General features: G+C 38.3%; 1 protein-coding gene and 1 pseudogene across 1 annotated transcript; one reads left to right on the top strand and one right to left on the bottom strand.

Moving 5' to 3' along the window:
- Nucleotides 1-13,895: 13,895 nt before the first annotated feature.
- Nucleotides 13,896-15,287, bottom strand: LOC102846061 (annotated as a pseudogene).
- Nucleotides 15,288-16,850: 1,563 nt separating this feature from the next.
- LOC102868056 (olfactory receptor 2Y1-like) lies at nucleotides 16,851-17,846 on the top strand. The gene has a single exon (XM_006898164.1). The coding sequence runs from the start codon at nucleotides 16,851-16,853 to the stop codon at nucleotides 17,844-17,846; it is 996 nt and encodes a 331-aa protein (XP_006898226.1).
- The last annotated feature ends 660 nt before the right edge of the window (nucleotides 17,847-18,506 follow it).

The raw sequence follows: 18,506 nt of genomic DNA, 5'->3' as shown, positions 1-18,506 counted from the left end.
ATTCACTGTTGGTGGGAGTGTAAAATGGTGCAAACACTTAAGGAAGGCAGTATGGGCTTTCTAAAAAAGTTGGAAATAGAAATACCATTTGACCCAGAAATTCCACTGCTGGGAATATACCCTAAAGAAACCAGAACTGCCACCTAAGCAGATATATGTACACCCATGTTTATGGCAGCAGATTTGTTCACAATAGCAAAGAGTTGAAAACAACCCATGTGCCCATCAACAAACAAATGGATAGAGAATCTATGGTATATTCACATAATGGAATACTATGCTGCATCTAAGAACAAGGAACTCAGAATGGGTGACCCTGAAAAACATTATGCTGAGTGAAATATATCAGTCATAAAAGGACAGATACTGCATAAGGCCACAGTTGTAAAATGGGACTGACATTGTGGTTGGGGAGAAACTAAGAAAAGAGGGGATAAATAATGCATACTGCATTGAGATAGATGAGGAATAGAACTGTTTAAATATATAATTAGGTATTATTGGCATGACACTAGTCCAGAATGAGAGCTGCATAGTCAAGTGGACTGAGGAGGGGGTATTGTATAACAATGAAAGAATTTATTTATTTATTTATTTTTACTTTTCAAAGAGAAAAGCTAACTGGGGTGGGGGAGGTGTGGGCAGAGAGGAAAATGTGCAACAAAGAATGAATGGAAATCCAAAGTTTTTAAAAACTTTCATTAAAATATCAATTAAAAAAAAGACTATGGTCTGAATCAGATAAGCCTTAGTCCTTAAACTGACATCATTGCTTTTCAATAATTTAGAGAGGTCCCTGACTTCAGATTTTCCCAGTGCAATGTGTCTCCTTATTTCCTGACTGCTATTACCAAACATGTTAATTGTGGGTGCAAGCAAGAGGAAGCTGTTGACAGTTTAATTCTTCTCTCCATCCATCATGATGCCTATCAGTCCAGTGGTAAGAATCTTTGTTTACTTGACATTGAGCTGCAATCCATACTGAAGGCTGCATTCCTTAATCTTCTGTAACAAGTACTTCAAGTCTTCCTCACGTTCAGCAAGCAAGGTTGTGTTATCTGCATAACACAGCTTATTGTTGTGTCTCCCTCTAATCCTGATGCCACACTCCTCTTCATAAAGTCCGGCTTCTTGAATAATTTGCTCAGCATACAGATTGAATATATATGGAGAAAGAATACAACTTGGATGCATTCCCTTCTTAATTTTAAACCATGCCATGTTCCCCTGCTCTGTTCACACAACAACCGCCTGGTTCAGGTATAGGTTCCATCTGAGCACAATTAAGTGCTCTAGAACTCACATTTTTCTCAATGTCAGTCAAAACTTGTTATGATTCACACATTCAGATGCCTTTGCATGGTCAATAATGCACAAATAGATATTCTTCTGATATTCTTTTACTTTCAGACAAGATTCATCTTATATCAGCAATGATATTGCTGATGGCAGGGCCTTTTCTAAATCCTGCTTGAATTTTTGGAATTTCCCTACCTGTTCTGTACTGTTCTAGCTGTTTCTAAATGATCTTCAGCTGTATTTTCCTTGCATGTGATATTGATATTGTTCGATAGTTTCCACATTCTATTGTATCACCTTTCTTGGGAATGGAAAAAAATATGAACCTCTTCCAATCTGTTGGCCAGGTAGCTGTCCTACAAATTTCCTGGCATAGACTGTGAGCACATCCAAGGCTGCATCTCTTAATTGAAACAAGTCAATTGGTATCCCATAGATTCCTGGGGTCTTATTTTTGCCAGTGCCTTCAGTGCACCTTCCACTTCCTCCTTCATTCCATTGGCGACTCCTTACATGGTATTTCCTAAAATTTTTCAGTGTCAATTAGTTCTTTCTGGTACTGTGGTTTTGTGTATTCCCTCCATTATCTCTTGATGCTTTCTGGGTCATTCAATATACTGCACATAGCATCTTTCAATATTGTGACTCTGTCAAAATAAAAGGATAATTACGGGAGTAAGTAGAGCAGGAAAAGAATAGATAATGAACACTGTACTAGAATGGGTGGAAGGAAGGACATTTTGCAAAGAATAGATGATTCAGAATTATGTATTGTTGTTTGTTGTTGTGGTGTACTATCAAGTTATAACCGACCCATAGCTAACCCTCCAGTGGTTTTCAGAGGCAATTAATCAAACGAGAGGAAATTTCTCATCCTCCTCCTGCAGAATATCTGGTAGATTCCAATGGTGTGCCTTAGGGATTGCAGCACAGCTTCTTGCCACTAGGTCACCATAATACAAAAGACTTGTACAAAGAAAATTACAAGACATTACTGTAAGAAACTGAAAGTTGTTGTTAGGTGCATTTGGGTTGAATATGGCTCATAGCATCCCTCAGAACAATTAAGGTGAACCTGGTCTTATTTTGTGCCTTCCTCAACTCTCTAACATAGCAGAGATCTCATAGCAATCACTGTGTCAATCCACCTCTTCAAGGATCTTTTTCTCCTTCACCAACCATCTATCTTTGTGAGTATCACGTCCCTCTCCAAGGAACAACCCTTCCTAGCAACGTGCTCAAAATATGTGAGGTGAAGCTTTATCATCTTTGTGTCCAAAGAGCACTCTGACTGCACATTCTCCAAGACATATCCGATTTTTGGCTGTTCTTGGGTTGTTCAGTACTCTTCTCCAACACCAGAGTTCAAAGGTATTAATTCTTCTTCTGTTATCCTTTTTCATTGTCCAGCCCTCAGATGCATCAGAAAGATTATGACCTCAATCAGATACACCTTAGTCCTCAAACTGACATCATTACTCTTCAATAACTGCAGATTTTCCCACTGCAATATGTCTCCCTATTTTCTGACTGCTGACACTAAGGGTGTTGATTGTGGATACAAGTAAGATAAAGATATTGACAGTTTCAATATTTTTTTCCATCCATCATGATGTTTTTCACTTGAGCATAATTGAGCACTCGGAGGTTCCCATTCTTTTCAATGTTAGCCATAACTTGTTATGATCCACATAGTCAAATGTCTTTGCATCGTCAATAAAGCAAAACGACACCTTCTTCTGATTTCTTACTTTCAACCAGGATCCATCTGACATCAGCAATGATATCCCTGGTGCCACAGTTTCTTCTAAATTCTGCTTGAACTTCTGGAATTTCCCTATCTTTGTACTGTTCTAGATGTTTTTGAATGATCTTCAGCAGTATTTTGCATCCATGTGATATAAATGATGTTGTTTAATAGTTTTCACATTCTATTGTATCACCTTTGTTGGGATGGGAACAAATATGGACCTCTTCCAGTCTGTTGGCCAGTAGCTATCCTCCAAATTTCCTGGCACAGACTGTGAGCACAACCAAGGCTACATCTGTTAATTGAAACAAGTCAGCTGGTATCATATCGATTCCTGCGGCCAATGCCTTCAATGCAGCTTCCACTTCCTCTTTCATTACCATTGGCTCCTGCTCATATGGTACTTCTGAAATTTTTCAGTGTCAATCAATTCTTTTTTGGTACAGTGGTTCTGTGTATTCCCTCCGCCTTCTTTTAATGCTTCTAAGAGAAGGAGAAAAAGAATCACCAACTATTAGAGAGATGTAAGTAAAAACATCAGTGGTGCTCACAGACAAAGTTGGAAAAAGAAATATCATTTGATTTAGCAACTCATCTAGACCGTAATATATTTAGTTGCTTCATATGCTTCTGAAAGTTGGAAAATGAATAAGGAAGATCAATCAGGAACTCAAACATTTGAATTGTGATGTTGTTGAAGAGTACTAAATTATGGGATACCAAAACCCCAAATGTGTCTTGGCAGACGTGCAGGCAAGATGTTCCTTACAGGAAAGGATGGTGAGACTTCCTTTATTTTATTTTTAATTTTACTATTTGAGTGAACATTTACAAATCAAATAAAATGATTTGTAAATAATTTGATTTAAAAAGCAAAAGATGCTTTGGATATGTTGTCAGGAAGGCCAGTCCCTGGAAAAGGTTATCAGACTTGGAAAAGTAGAACAGTGAAGGAGAGAACAGTGAGATAGATTGATTCAGTGACTCCGACAATGGGTTTAAGAACAGCAGAGATTGTGACAATGATACAAGGCTTGTGCAATGTTTCAAGGCATTGAGTCAGAGTTGACTTGATGACACCTAACAACAACAACAAAAAAACCAAATGAGAGTTCAGAGAGGGGAGATATTTGAAGAGTGTGGCACATGTGGTAAGCCACACATAAGACATGGGGTTTGGTTTGATTATCAAATGACTGGTAGAATTTGGACCAAAGTAGAAGTGGGAGAAATCTCAAGGTGGAGTAGCGTGAGCCAAGAGTGAATGTGTACTCTTTGAACATCACATCAGACTTTGGTCGAGGCAGGTGCTTTGAGTAAGTAGAGAGAATTGAGAATAGCAATATAGACCTTGGTGGCAGTCAGTTGATTATAATTGCCACATTGGGGCCCAGAGGTCTCCAAGGCCTTACCAGATAAACAATTTTTCCTCCACTGTTCTAAAAGAGATGTTGGTAATACTCCTGAGGAAGATCCTGCAATCAGTCCTACCTAGGTCAGGAGGTCATTTGATAATCTGCTACTTCTGTCCTGGTCAAAGATGTCTAGGGTGATTGAGTTCACAGGATTGCCATGAGAGAAAAGGTGCCACTTCATGAGTTATGAGTTTCATCATAGTCATCCCTGTTAAGGGCAGAAGCAATATGCAATTATAAGTTCCTCAAGAAAGGAGCTCTGATCAGAGACCTACACCCTACAAATGAAGTCAGGCCAAAAGAAGAACATGTCTTCCTTGGAAATTCCTAGGTGCAACCAATCTCAAATTGCCTTTGAAGATGGTACAATTGAGAGAGGTATGTTTGATATTCTCTTTTTTCTGAAATGTTCAGGTGAGTACAGGCTAGTCAAGATACTTTGACTTCACAGGAAGAATGCTTAAAATTCTAGAAATATTCCACTAGACAATTAACCCTGGGTTCCATTATATAAAGACCTCTGAGGACATAGAGATGCTACATACAGGATGTATTCTATCACTTTCTATATTTCTGTATCACCTATCTACCCACCAAGCATGGCAGATTTAAAAGTATTCTCAACTGCATATCTTAGTCCCCAATTACATAACTATAGGAAATTGTGTAACACTTACAAGAATTTCAGTTTCTTTCTTTTCTTATTTCAGTGAAAATTTATAAATCATACTGGTTTTTCATTTGATCATTCATATAGGTTTTGTTTTATAACTTTGTAATTACAATTTAATTTGATCTTTCATCCACATTTTGTTTTATAACATGTAATTATAATTGTTTAATATAATTTATTAATTATGTGATCAGTCACTTATTGTATGTTACTTTCCTTTCAACTCTGGTGGTGCAGTTGGTAGAGGAACAAATCAATTTCTTTGTTTAAAGTGTGAAAATTGGCTTAAAGTAATGTGTACCATAGAAATGAAAGAAAGAAAGAAAAAACAAAAAACCTTCTCCTAGAACTGATGCCAAGAATCCAGAATCCTAAACTGGGAGGAAAAAAACTTTTGTTTTATTAAAAAAGAAAACATAAGATGAAGGGTATGGGAAATGTAATTTGAAGGTTCTTTCAAAATGCAAATTCTAGATGATTTTAAGGTGCAAAGTAAACTGTATCTAATTGAGTCAGGAAGCAAAGAATAAAGACATAAACAGAGTTGTTGAAGATAAAGACAACCTCTATGAAGAACTTACAATGGAATGGAATCCATCCCATTTGGATTAGAGACTGTGATCTGTGTGAAAAGAAACATTTTTAAATCTAGCCTTTGCATTATTTTCTGGTCTTACAATAAAAAAAAATTAAGGATCAGAATTGGAGACTTGGAAAACAATATTGATACTACTCTAAAGAATTACAGAACAGGATAAGAATAGGATTGGGCTTTCTGTCTATGAGAAGGGACTTTGTGATGGAGAATAGACAGAAGGATACTTTGGTGCCAAGGATTGACAGTGAGCTTAATATTCTAAATTGTATTAAGAAAAAAATCACACATTAAGGCAACAAAAAGAAGAGAAATTAGACTAAAATGGAAGGGTGGATGAGCTAAGAACCACAGTGATTAGAAAGTAGATAGAATTTACTCCTTTGCTTGGAGGAGATTACATTTTATAACTTGACTGTGGCCCAGTATCACTAAATTGACTGGCATGCTCCTGAAACATTTTCTAAAGTGTGATTTATAGTCTCAAGAAGTTTATTCTTTAGAGAGATCATTTATAGACCCACACAATGATACACAAACATGAACACACAGGGATGAACACAAACATTGATTTTTGTAATACAGAATATCAATAAAGTATCAAAATTATATATGTGTGCCAAGGGTATTAAGAATAGAGGGTATATTTTAATCTTAAAAAATTTAAGATTTAATCAAATACAGAAGATCAGATATCCATCAGATTCTCAAAATCATTGAACTGCCACTTTTTTTTTTTTGCCCCTGCATTCTGTAAGGTCACTTTTTAGTCTCTGACTGAGTAGGAAGCCTTCATGAGGAAAACATTATTTTTTCCAGGATTCCATTTGTAGTCTTTTTCTTTTTTTAAGTTTTCATCATATTGAAACACAATCTATTCTTCTGTATGTTCTATAAATTAGTCCTAATTTTGGCCTTAAAATAACAAAAATCCAGTTTTCACCTTTCCAGTATGACAGAACTTTAAACGTGTGTAAAAGCAGTCATATTTGTCTTTAAGCATTTTCATGTCTAGTATATAAGACCCATAAAAGTCATCTATTTCTATGTCAGTGGTTTTCAGCTATGTCATAGGTTTTGTTGTTTTCTAGAATCTATGCATTTTACAATTCATGCATTTTTGCCCCAAGCAAAATACTCAAAATTACATCTGCCAACACAAAGTGTTGGGCACTATATACTTTTATCTAAGTGTGAAACCAAAGAGATCACATGTGAACATCTTAATGACTAAGATAAGGAATGTGGTCATTAAGAAGCAGGAAAGGTCAATATATGAAACACGGGATAGGAAACAAAATTAACCTAGAAGCTACATGGGTGAAATTCCAAATAAAAGTGCCAGAGCCCAAGGAAACCTCCATAGCCTACCTTTGGAACAAGACTGAGACTGCTGCAGGACTTCATGCCTTTCCAAAGCAGGCATCAGGGATTAATTATTTAGTACTTTTGTGTGCCAGCCAATATTCTGGGTACTAGCGATAGAATCATGGGAAAGAAAACAAGATTTACATGAAATGCTAAAGGGAGTTCTTCAGAAAAAGAACCAATAAGGACAGAGAACACATAACAACATCACTAAAAAACTGTCCCAGACATAAATATAGAAATATATATAACGTAAAAGAAACTTCTAAGGTAAAAATATGGAACCAGAGGTATCACTTCCTAAATGAAGACAGTTACAAAGAAAAAGAAGAGGAATAACAAGTATACTTATAAGACTTTTAGATAGAGATCTTCTCCACCACTGAATTGTCTTGTCAATCTAAAAAATAAATTTATTCTAGATATAGATTCTATATCTATCTGTATCTGGTAGCCTCGTGGTAAGAAGCTGTACTGCCATCCATGGTAGAAAGATGGGCAGTTTCCTTCTGTGTGGTTTACTGTCTCTAAAAACTTCCTGGAGATTCATCTATGAGTTAGTTCCATCTCGATGGCACACAACAAAAACAACTTATCTGTGTGTGTGTCCATGCCTGTATTTAAAATCTTGTTGATTTATATGTCTGATTTAACATAGGTACTATAAAGTATGTATAGAAATAGGTTATGTGAATATTTTAATCACCAGAAATTTGTATATATTTTTATTTGTGAACCAAGACAATTTTACCTCTTCCCTTTTAAGATAAATGAAAACAGAAAAAAAGCATCATGCATGGTATAGACAAAGCTCTGCTCTCTGAAAGCTCTTACTATGAGGGTGTAGAGAAATAGTTACTTGGACCAGATAATTTGTGTGCATATGTGTATAAGAGAGAGAGAAGACGGATAGAGGGTGAAGACACCCACACACACCCACACCACCCACCCCCCGAGATTGATTAATCCTGTGCATTATAGGATATTTATTAGCATCTTGAGCCCCTACTCATTAGATGCCAGTAGTATCCCAAACCACTGTTGTTTTATCTACCAAAACTTTCTCCATGTATTGTACAATGCTTTCTGAGAATACAATTAACCAGTTGAGAACCACTTTTTTTTCCCTTTTTTAAGTTCCCAATTTTTATTGTTTCTTAAAGAAGTGACCTCTAGGTTGTTACTTGAATCTAAAGTTAGAACAGAAGTTGATGACCCCATTTTCTGATTGGTGAACTGTGCAGCTTATATTAGGAGAAGGGAACACAAAAGGAGAAGTGGTTTTGTAACAGAAAGAATGCTTCAGTATTAGCCATGTTGGGATCCTAAAGGACATCCAAGTGCAAAATAACTGGTAAGAACGTGGATTATAGAAATTTGAAGTTCATAAAAGAAATTTTGAGTGAATAAATACATATGACTGCATCAACCCACTGATCTCTAACCCAAGTCCTGGAATGGATGACATTTTACAGGAAATATATAGAATAGAAAGAGAGCCTAGGGTGGAATCTTGAGGAGAAGCACCTACTTGTTAGGCAAAGAGGAGACTACTGACGAGACTGAAGAACGGACAGGGAAGTAAGAAGAAACCCAGGAAGGTAAAATATTCAGTTCTCTTCTCCAATACTACAACTCAAAGGCATAGATCTCCTATCATCCTTAGTCACTGTCCAACTTTCAGATGCATATAAAGTAATTGAGAAGTAAATAAAGTTTTAGTAGCATCAAACTGGACGCCTGAATCATTGTTTTAATTAGAACAGTAAGTTAAAAATATTTATGAATTAATTACTCATGTGTAAGTTCAAGATGAAGCTGAAGAAAATGATAACTAGCCCACAGAAACCAAAATATGACCCTGAGTCTATCCCACCTGAATCTGAGAATCATTTAAAGAGCAGGTTTAAAGTACTGAACACCAGTGATCTAAGTAAGACCAGAGAAACTACGGGAGAACATCATGAAGAGAGCAAAAGGTCATTAAAAAGATAAAGGAGAAAGGGGGGAAAACCACCCAACAAAACCCTCAGAGCAAGTATCATAGGAGACGATGAAAATTGCATTGTTGTTTTGTGTTGTTGAATTGCCTGCAACTCATAGTAACCTTACGTATAACAGCTCTGAAACCTGTCTTCTCCTCAGCTCGTTTCACTGACTTGGGCACACCTACCCCCATTGTGTCAATCCATTTCTTCTGGGGTTTTCCTTTCCTGTACTGTTCCTCCACTGTTCTGGGCATAATGTCCTTCTCCAAGCTATGTACCCAAAATATGTGAGACAGAGTTTCCAAATCCTAGCCTTCAAGGAGAGACTTGGTTTCACCGTCTCCAAGACAGATCCATTTGTTTTCTTGGTAGTCCATGGTATGTTCAATACTCTTTTCCAGCACCACATCTCAAAGACATCAATTCTTTTGTCATCCTTATTCATTGTCCAGCTTTCTGGATGTATAACAAGGAATTGTGAACACCCTGATCTACATCAGGCACACCTTAACATCTAGGCTGACATGGTTGCTTCTCAGTACTCTAGAAAGGTCTCTGACAGCTGTTTTACCTAATGCAATTTTCCTGACTGCTGGTGCCAAGAGTGTTGATTGTGGAGCTGAGCAAGCTGTAACTGTTACCAATCTCAGTCTCTTCTCCATCCATCCTGGTGCTGCTATTTGGCCCAGTAGTGAGAATCTTTGTCTTCTTGATGTTGAGCTTTAATACATATTGTAGACTGCAGTCCTTGACCTTCTTCAGCAAACACTTCAGGTCCTCCTCAGTTTCAGCAAGCAAAGTTGTGTCATCTGTAAGTTATTGTTGAGTCTTCCTTAAATCCTGATGCCACATTCTCCCTCATAAAGCTCAGCCTCTTGAATGATCTGTAAATGCCATATGGCCCAGCTATTATTGCTAGGAATATACTCCAAGGAAAATAGAACTGATACACAGACAGAGATTTGTACACCTATGTTCATAGCTTTTCCCTTTTAAGTGTTGCCAGAGCACTTAATTGTCCTCATGTGAAACCTATATCTAGACCAGAAGGCTGCTGTGTGAACAGAGCAAGGGAATACGGCAGAGTTCAAAATTAGGAAGGGAGTGAGTCAGGAATGTATTCTCTTTCTTACCTATTTAATCCATATCCTCAGGAAATTATTCGAGAAGCTGGACTCTATAAAGAAAAAATGTGGCACAAAGATCATCAATAATCTGTGTATGCAGATGATGCAACTTTACTTGTTGAAAGTGAGGAGGACTTGAAGTACTTGTTGCAGAGGATTAAAGAATACAGCCTTCAATATGGATTGCATCTCAATGACAAAAAAACAAAGATTCTTACGACTGGACTTATAAGCGACATCATGATAGATGGAGAAAAGATTGAAACTGTTAACAACTTCATCTTACTTGGATTCTCAATTAACACTTTTGGTACTAACAGTCAGGAAATGAGGCGTCTTGTTGTGGTGGGGTCTTCTGTTGTTGGGTTCTTCTCCTTGTTGTTGAGTAATGATGTCAGTTAAAGGACTAAGGTGTGTCTGATTCAGGCCATGGTCTTTCTGATCGCTTACTATGCATCTGAGAGCTGAAAAAGGAATAAGGATGACAGAAGAATTGAAGTCATTGAGCTGTGGTGTTGGAGAAGAGTGCTGAACATCCCATTGACTACCCAAAGAATAAACAAATATGTCCTTGGAAGGGTGCAGCTAGAGTGCTCTTTGGAGGCAAAGATAATAAATCTTCACCTAATATACTTTGGGCATGTTGCTAGGAGCAGCTATTCCTTGGAGAGAGATATGATACTCAGAAAGGTAGATCATCAGTGAAGGAGAGGAATACCCTCAGCCAGGTGGATTGACACAGTAAGTGCCGTAATGGACACTAGTGTGTCAGTAAGTGTGAGGATGGCACAGGATAGGACAGGGCTCAGATCTGTGGTTCACAGGGTCACAATGGGTTGTACTCGATGCTACTAACAACAACAAACAACAACATATTTGTAGCAGCATTAGTCTCAGTAGCAAGAAAATACAGCCCAAATGTCTATCAACAAACAAATTGATGCCTTTGACTTGTGGTACTTGAGAAGAGTATTGCATATCCTGTGGACTGCCTAAAGAACAAACAACTATTATCTTGGAATCTTTTGGCAAAGATGACAAAGTTTCTTCTTATATACTTTGGACATGTTGCTAGGAGAGATTAGCTCTTGGAAAGGGACATCATGCTTGGAAAGATGGAGGGTCAGTGAAAGAGAGGAAGACTTCTAAGGAGAAGGATTGACACAGTGACTGCAGCAGTGGGCTCAAGTGTGTCAGAGATGATAAGGATGACACAGTCAGAACTGTTGTTTATAGGGTCACTATGAGTAGAACTTGACAGCACCTAACAAAGACACAATATTGAATTTCATTCTTTCAGAATTAATTGTATGATGGTAAAGATACAAGCAAGAAAATAAATGACATGATGAAGCAACTGAAGATACTCAAATATGAAAACCGGAAGCTGATAGTAACGGTGACAGTAAAGGGGCAAAAGATAAACTTAATAAAGGATGAGGTAATGAAGGAGGTTTCATTACATAAGCCATTGGTTTGAGGAGTTGAACTGAGAGCAATGCACCGAATGATTCACTGGGTTTTGGAAAGTGATAATTAGATTTCTTTTTAAGCCACAAAATCCAAGCTCCATATTTTCCTGTAGTTAAAGTTTACTTTTGATAAAATTCAACCTTCAAGCAGACATTGTTTATTGGTATTATTTGGTTTAGTTAGTACGTGCAGGCCATTTCTGTTTTCCACTTTTTGGTTGTCAAGTTAGGTCTCCTTCTAGTCCATATATGTGCAATTGAAGATTGGAAATGAAGTTAAATTTTCTCAGTTCATTAATATTCTGTTGGTTTAAAAGTCCTTATTGAACAATGTTGTGATTTTTTTAGATTGTCGTCCTATTATTTATCATATTAACCACATTTCTAAACTTAAGTTCAATTGCAAATATCCTAACCCTACTTCTGTGGCATTGGAAGAATTCTTGATAAAAATATGGAGCAGGACAGAGTTAAAACCTCATGTAAGTAAATAAAAAGCGGTATTGCAGATGTAATTTTTTCTATGTTGTATAAAAAGCAAGAATTTCTGGAACATTTATGTGTACCAGGCACAATGCCAGCTCAGATATTTACTGAGAGCCTTTTATTCACCAGGCAGTGCACTGGGAGATGAAGATATAATGGTGAACAAAAAGTCATTTTTGTTGCAGTTTATTCCTTGAGAATAAGCAGAAAGCCAAAAATTATCTTCATTGAACACACGCTAGCGTATATGTGATTTGCTTCTCTTGGTTCTTTTTTTATTTCTTGCTGATATAATTTTTACAATCCTTTTTAGATCGTTAACATAATAATTAACAATCTTAAAGAACAACTTTTAAAATATGTATCCTACTCTCATCAGCAGTTCAAAAAAGGCCAGTGGCTGAATGTGGAACAGCTCATCAATTATTCATGTGCTAGCTCAAATTAAAGTTGAAGAAAATGAAAATAAGTCCTTGAGGTCATCCCATGATACATTTAGTTCTCAATCATAAGTGCTTAATGAATCACATATATTCTTAAGATGGTTTTTTAAATTCAAGTGGGATAGACTTAACCTCATCTTTTCATCCTTGTGGACTTATTTTCATTTTTTTCAACTTCAGTTTTACAAGCTGGTAGCAAGTCATTCCAGATTGGGAAAAAAAGAGTTCAACATGATGCATTGAACACTAATGATCAAAGACTAGATGCATCATGGGATGACATCAAAGATATCATCCATGAAGAAAGCAAAAGTTATTATGAAATGAAGGAGAAAGGAAAGTCTAAATTAGATTTAAGATGAGACTCTGAAATTTGCACCAGAAGGTAGAAAGGTCAAAATTAAGGGAAGAAATGCTGAAGTAAAAGAGATGAATAGAAGATTTCAAAGTGAAGTTTAAGAAGACAAAGCATTGTAACAACATCTTCAAAGATCTAGTGGTAGAAAGCCAAAAGGTGTTTAAAAGAAGTATAGAATTAAGTATTATTTGCAAGACAGCAGTTCAGAATAGGAGTTGCACAGCAAAGTGGACTGGGGAGAGTTAAAGGGGGGAATGGGCCATTTTCATGTGGCTTGCCATGTGTCTTCCCATCTCTGCTCCCTAGATTGTTTAATCTCTTTTATGTCTCAGGAAAGATTGATCTTAGATACACATTACACTAATTCTTCCACATTGGCATAACAAAGACAATTCTTCATAGGATTTTAATTGCTAAAGTATAGGTTAGGTTTTACAACACATATTTGTAGGAGTGCCACAATTCAATCCATAACATTCTAGTCATTGTTGTTGCTAGGTGTCATTTAGTCAACTCTGACTCATAGTGACCCTACCTACAACAGATTAAAATCTTGCCCAATCATGTACCAACCTCACCATGTCTGCTGTGCTTAACCCAATGGTTGCAGTCCCCTCCCTGCACAATTTTTTTCTCATTAAACTTGTTTTAATGGGTCTCAAAATTCTGTGACAAATTTTAGGTCAAGTTTTTTCCATTTAAAAGGTACTGATTTTAAAAACTAATAACTTAAAACTGCCACACAAAAAAGAAAACAAATGGTGCACGGAACATTCCTTTCCTTCTGAAGGTTTTACGATGCATTGTTATCATTAACCAGTCTTTTACTATTAAACTTAAATGGCCAATTGAGACAAACAGTTCTGGGACCATTCTTCCACCACTGATTAAGACTGGGGTGGCAGGTGTTATGGGTAATATTCATTTAGCCTTCTCAGCTTTCTGAGCAGACTTGGTGACCTTGCCAGCTCCAGCAGCCTTCTTGTCCACTGCTTTGATGACACCCACAGCAACAGTCTGTCTCATGTCATGGACAACAAAACGACCCAGAGGAGGGTAGTCAGAGAAGCTCTCCACACACATGGGCTTGCCAGGAACCATATCCACAATGGCAGGCAGCATCACCAGACTTCAGGAATTTGGGGCCATCTTCCAGCTTCTTACCAGAACGGTGATCAATCTTCTCTTTGAGCTCAGCAAACTTGCAAGCAATGTGAGCTGTGTGACAATCCAGCACAGGTGCATAACCAGCACTGATTTGGCCAGGATGGTTTAAGATGATCACCTGAGCAGTGAAGCCAGCTGCTTCCATGGGTGGGTCATTTTTGCTGTCACCAGCCACGTTGCCACGTCGAACATCTTTCACAGAGACTTTCTTAACATTGAAGCCAACATTGTCACCAGGAAGAGCTTCACTCAAAGCTTCATGGTGCATTTCAACAGACTTTACTTCAGTGGTAACGTTGACTGGGGCAAATGTGACCACCATGCCAGGTTTGAGAACACCAGTCTCCACTCTGCCCACAGGGACAGTACCAATACCACCAATCTTGTAGACATCTTGGAGAGGCAGATGCAGGGGCTTATCAGTTGGACGAGTTGGTGGCAGGATGCAATCCAAAGCTTCAAGCAATGTAGTCCCACTGGCACTGCCATCTTTCCGGGTGACTTTCCATTCCTTGAACCAAGGCATACTAGCACTTGGCTCCAGCATGTTGTCACCATTTCAACCAGAAATTGGCACAAAGGCTACTGTGTCAGGGTTGTAGCCAATTTTCTTGATGTAGGTGCTGACTTCCTTAACGATTTCCTCATATCTTTTCTGGCTGTAGGTGGCTCGGTGGAATCCATTTTGTTAACACCAACAATCAGCTGCTTCACACCCAGTGTGTAAGCCAGAAGGGCATGCTCACGGGTCTGCCCATTCTTTGAAATAACAGCCTCAAATTCACCAACACCAGCAGCAACAATCAGGACAGCACAATCAGCCTGTGATGTTCCTGTAATCATGTTTTTGATAAAGTCTTTGTGTCTTGGGACATCAATGATGGTCACATAGTACTTGCTGGTCTCAAATTTCCACAGGGAGATATCAATGGTGATGCCACGCTCACGTTCAGCTTTCAGTTTATCCAAGACGCAGGCGTATTTGAAGGAGCCCTTTCCCATCTCCGCAGCTTCCTTCTCGAATTTCTCAATGGTTCTCTTGTTGATTCCACCACATTTGTAGATCAGATGGCCAGTTGTGGTGGACTTGCCTGAATCTACGTGTCCAATGACGACGATGTTGATATGGGTCTTCTCCTTTCCCATTTTGGCTTAGGTTTTGCGATGGTATTCACCAACACCTAAGCTGTACTCTGGCGACAAACCCATTGCAAAAAAGCTCCCTGCACATTTAAAACTCATTCACTCTATCACATTATCCTAAAGTCTTCAATTCACTCTAAGTCCAAAATCTCATTTTCTTAATCCTCTAAACCAAATGTGAGTGAGAATTTAGGTGCATTCCATCCTGGGCAAAATTATTCTTATCTGTGACCTTGTGAAATTAAAACTATAGATTATTAGTTTCTAAAGCAAAATATTGGGACAGGCACAAGGTGAACAGTTCCATTACAAACTGGAGAAATTGGAGAAAAGAAAACAGGTACCCAGCAAATCCTAAACCTAGCAAACAGTTTAAACTACTTCTTACACCTTGATGCTAATCCTCTGGGTGTTTTTGTTGTTGTTGTTGTTATTGTTTTTTGCAAGGGGTGACACCTAGACAAAAGTCTTGCCCTATAGTTGGTCACATGCTCTGGATTCTGGGGAGAAGTCTCATGACCCTGACCTGTAGTATATATTTTTCAAGAGCTGTTAATTCTGCTCCATTGGTATCCCCATTCTACCACTCCTCTTTCAGCCAATAGTGAGCCCCATTTTCCTTTTTGTGTATAGCACCTCTGCTCCCTAAGCTTTGAGCAGTGGCCCCGTTGTCCTGGCACACATCACACTCCAGAACTAAGTTAGTGAAGATCCTACCAAGAAGACTATGGCCCCACCCTTTGACAACATGGCCTCACCATTTGAAATCAAAATCCTTCCTACGGTTTTTCTGACAGTTTTGCTGATCTCCCAGCTGCTCTAGAAATGCTCCTTTTCTTTTCTTGGAGGACAACAGACATAGCTTCTTAGGCTTGTTTCTTGTCTATGGTATTCTAAGAGGCAGAGGGCATTCATTCCTTTCGCTCTTTTTCTGTCCCTTCAGTATAAGCTAATAAGTTTTCCATTGTGGTGGTGGTTAGGCGGCTCACTAATCACAGACTTAATGTCTTTAATAAAAGATTGTATAGCCATGTTCTTAGTGAATATTCTAGGAAATATATCTTTAGTTTGTATAATAGAACTGATCAGTTATGTTTTGTTTTTATTTTACATGGGTCATTTTTAATAATTTTATTTCATATTGGTTTGTATACAAAATTCATATACATTATGTTTTGCATATTCCTTCATTCACATTTTGTTTCATACAATCATTCCCATACATTGTGTTTTATAAAATTAATCACCATTGATCTATTCCCAGCATTACCCTGTCTTTTCAGGTTTCCACTGGATCTTTCCCAATTCCTTCACCCCTTCCCTCTGCCCACCACTTCCTCTCAAATTTTAATATAAGAAACAAGAAGAAACTAGGTACCCTTTTAAGGTCTTCCTTAGAAATTTCTTCAGCCAAATATGCAAGTTCATTTCTTTATAGTTCCACTTTGCATCAAACATTTGAATATAATTCAAATAAGTTATTTGCCACTGCAATAAACTCACAAACAAAACAACCCCCCAAAGCCCCACAAACCAACCACTACTTCTTGTCTATTGTTCAATCGCATGTTATCATTTTCTTTTAAAGCCTCACCTGAAGCACATTTAACATCTACAGGAACCACAGGAAGGCTCAACACTAGTTTTGAAGGCGGTTTCATTTTGGTGGGTTTCTCAGACTGGCCTCAACTGGAACTTGCCCTATTCATCTTTATTTCCATTTTCTACTCCCTAACTCTCTTTGGCAATACCACAATCATCATTCTTTCCCGCCTGGATGTTCGACTGCACACACCAATGTACTTCTTCCTTGGTCATCTCTCCTTCCTGGACCTCTGCTACACCACCAGCACTGTGCCACAGCTTCTCATCAACCTTCATGGATCTGACCGGACCATCACCTATGGAGGGTGCGTGGCCCAGTTCTTTATCTACCTTGCTCTGGGCTCCACTGAGTGCCTCCTGCTGGTAGTGATGGCTTTTGACCGTTATGCTGCTGTCTGCCGACCACTGCACTATATGACTATTATGCACCCACGCCTCTGCCAGACACTGGCTGCCATCTCCTGGATAGGAGGCTTTGTGAACTCTGTAATTCAGACAGGTCTCACGATGGCCATGCCCCTCTGTGGCAGCCATCGCCTGAACCACTTCTTCTGTGAAATGCTTGTGGTCCTGAAGCTGGCTTGTGAGGACACTCAGGGGACAGAGGTGAAGATGTTTGTAGCCCGAGTTATCATCTTGGTGGTTCCTGCAGCACTCATTCTAGGCTCTTATGTACGCATTGTTCAGGCAGTGCTAAAGGTTAACTCAATTGCTGGACGCAGAAAGGCTTTTGGGACTTGTGGATCCCACCTCCTAGTAGTTTCCCTGTTTTATGGCACGGCCATCTACACATACCTCCAACCCACACATATTTATTCTCAAAGTAAGGGAAAATTCGTTGCTCTTTTTTATACTGTAGTTACCCCTATGCTCAATCCTTTGATATATACTTTAAGGAATAAAGATGTAAAAGGGGCTGTGAGGAAGCTACTATGGAAAGGCAGAGACTTGAGCTAAGAGTATTTAAGGAGGACAATACAACTACCAGTAATAACTCTCAGATCATGGAGCCCATCCTGCTCCTATGAGGGCAATTGGTCGTCAGTAGAAAATAGCCCTTAGTAGCCCTCAGAATTTTAGCACCTTACCTTCTGTTATGGATAGAATTATGTCTTCTTAATATTTGTGTATGTTATGATGTAATGTGGAAGTTTTGTAATGATATCTCATGATCTTATAAACCAAACAGTTATAAGTGGATGATAGGAGAAACAGAACACTGTTATTCCCATTACAGCCCTGAAATCTGGAATGTGACCTTACATTGTCACCTTTCGTATTATAGAGAAAAAAAGAGAGAGATATAGAAACAGAATAGGGAGACATAGGGTCACAACAACAGAAGAACTAGGAGGGGAACATATCTTTTGATGAGAAATTTCTTACCACAGGGGAAAGATAAGATGAGCAGAGATCTCCGCGGATGGCTGGGCTTACAGATGCTGATGGAAAGAAGACCTTCCTCCAGAACCAACAGATGGAAAAAACCCTTCCTCTACCTTCCTACTTGGTGAAAAGAGTATTGAACATACAATGGCCCACAAGAGGACAAACAGATCTGTCCTGGAGACTGAAACCACCTTACTGTCTAGAGGAAAGGATTTTGAAGCTCCATCT

Source organism: Elephantulus edwardii, unplaced genomic scaffold, assembly GCF_000299155.1.
Source record: "Elephantulus edwardii isolate Elephantulus edwardi_28Jun2011 unplaced genomic scaffold, EleEdw1.0 scaffold00221, whole genome shotgun sequence".
NCBI lineage: Eukaryota > Metazoa > Chordata > Mammalia > Macroscelidea > Macroscelididae > Elephantulus > Elephantulus edwardii.
This window is presented reverse-complemented; position numbering and strand designations above follow the sequence as displayed.

Bases quoted from the DNA above. Each gene is read 5' to 3' on its own strand.
- LOC102868056 (XM_006898164.1), top strand. From the start codon at position 16,851: ATGTTATCATTTTCTTTTAAAGCCTCACCTGAAGCACATTTAACATCT.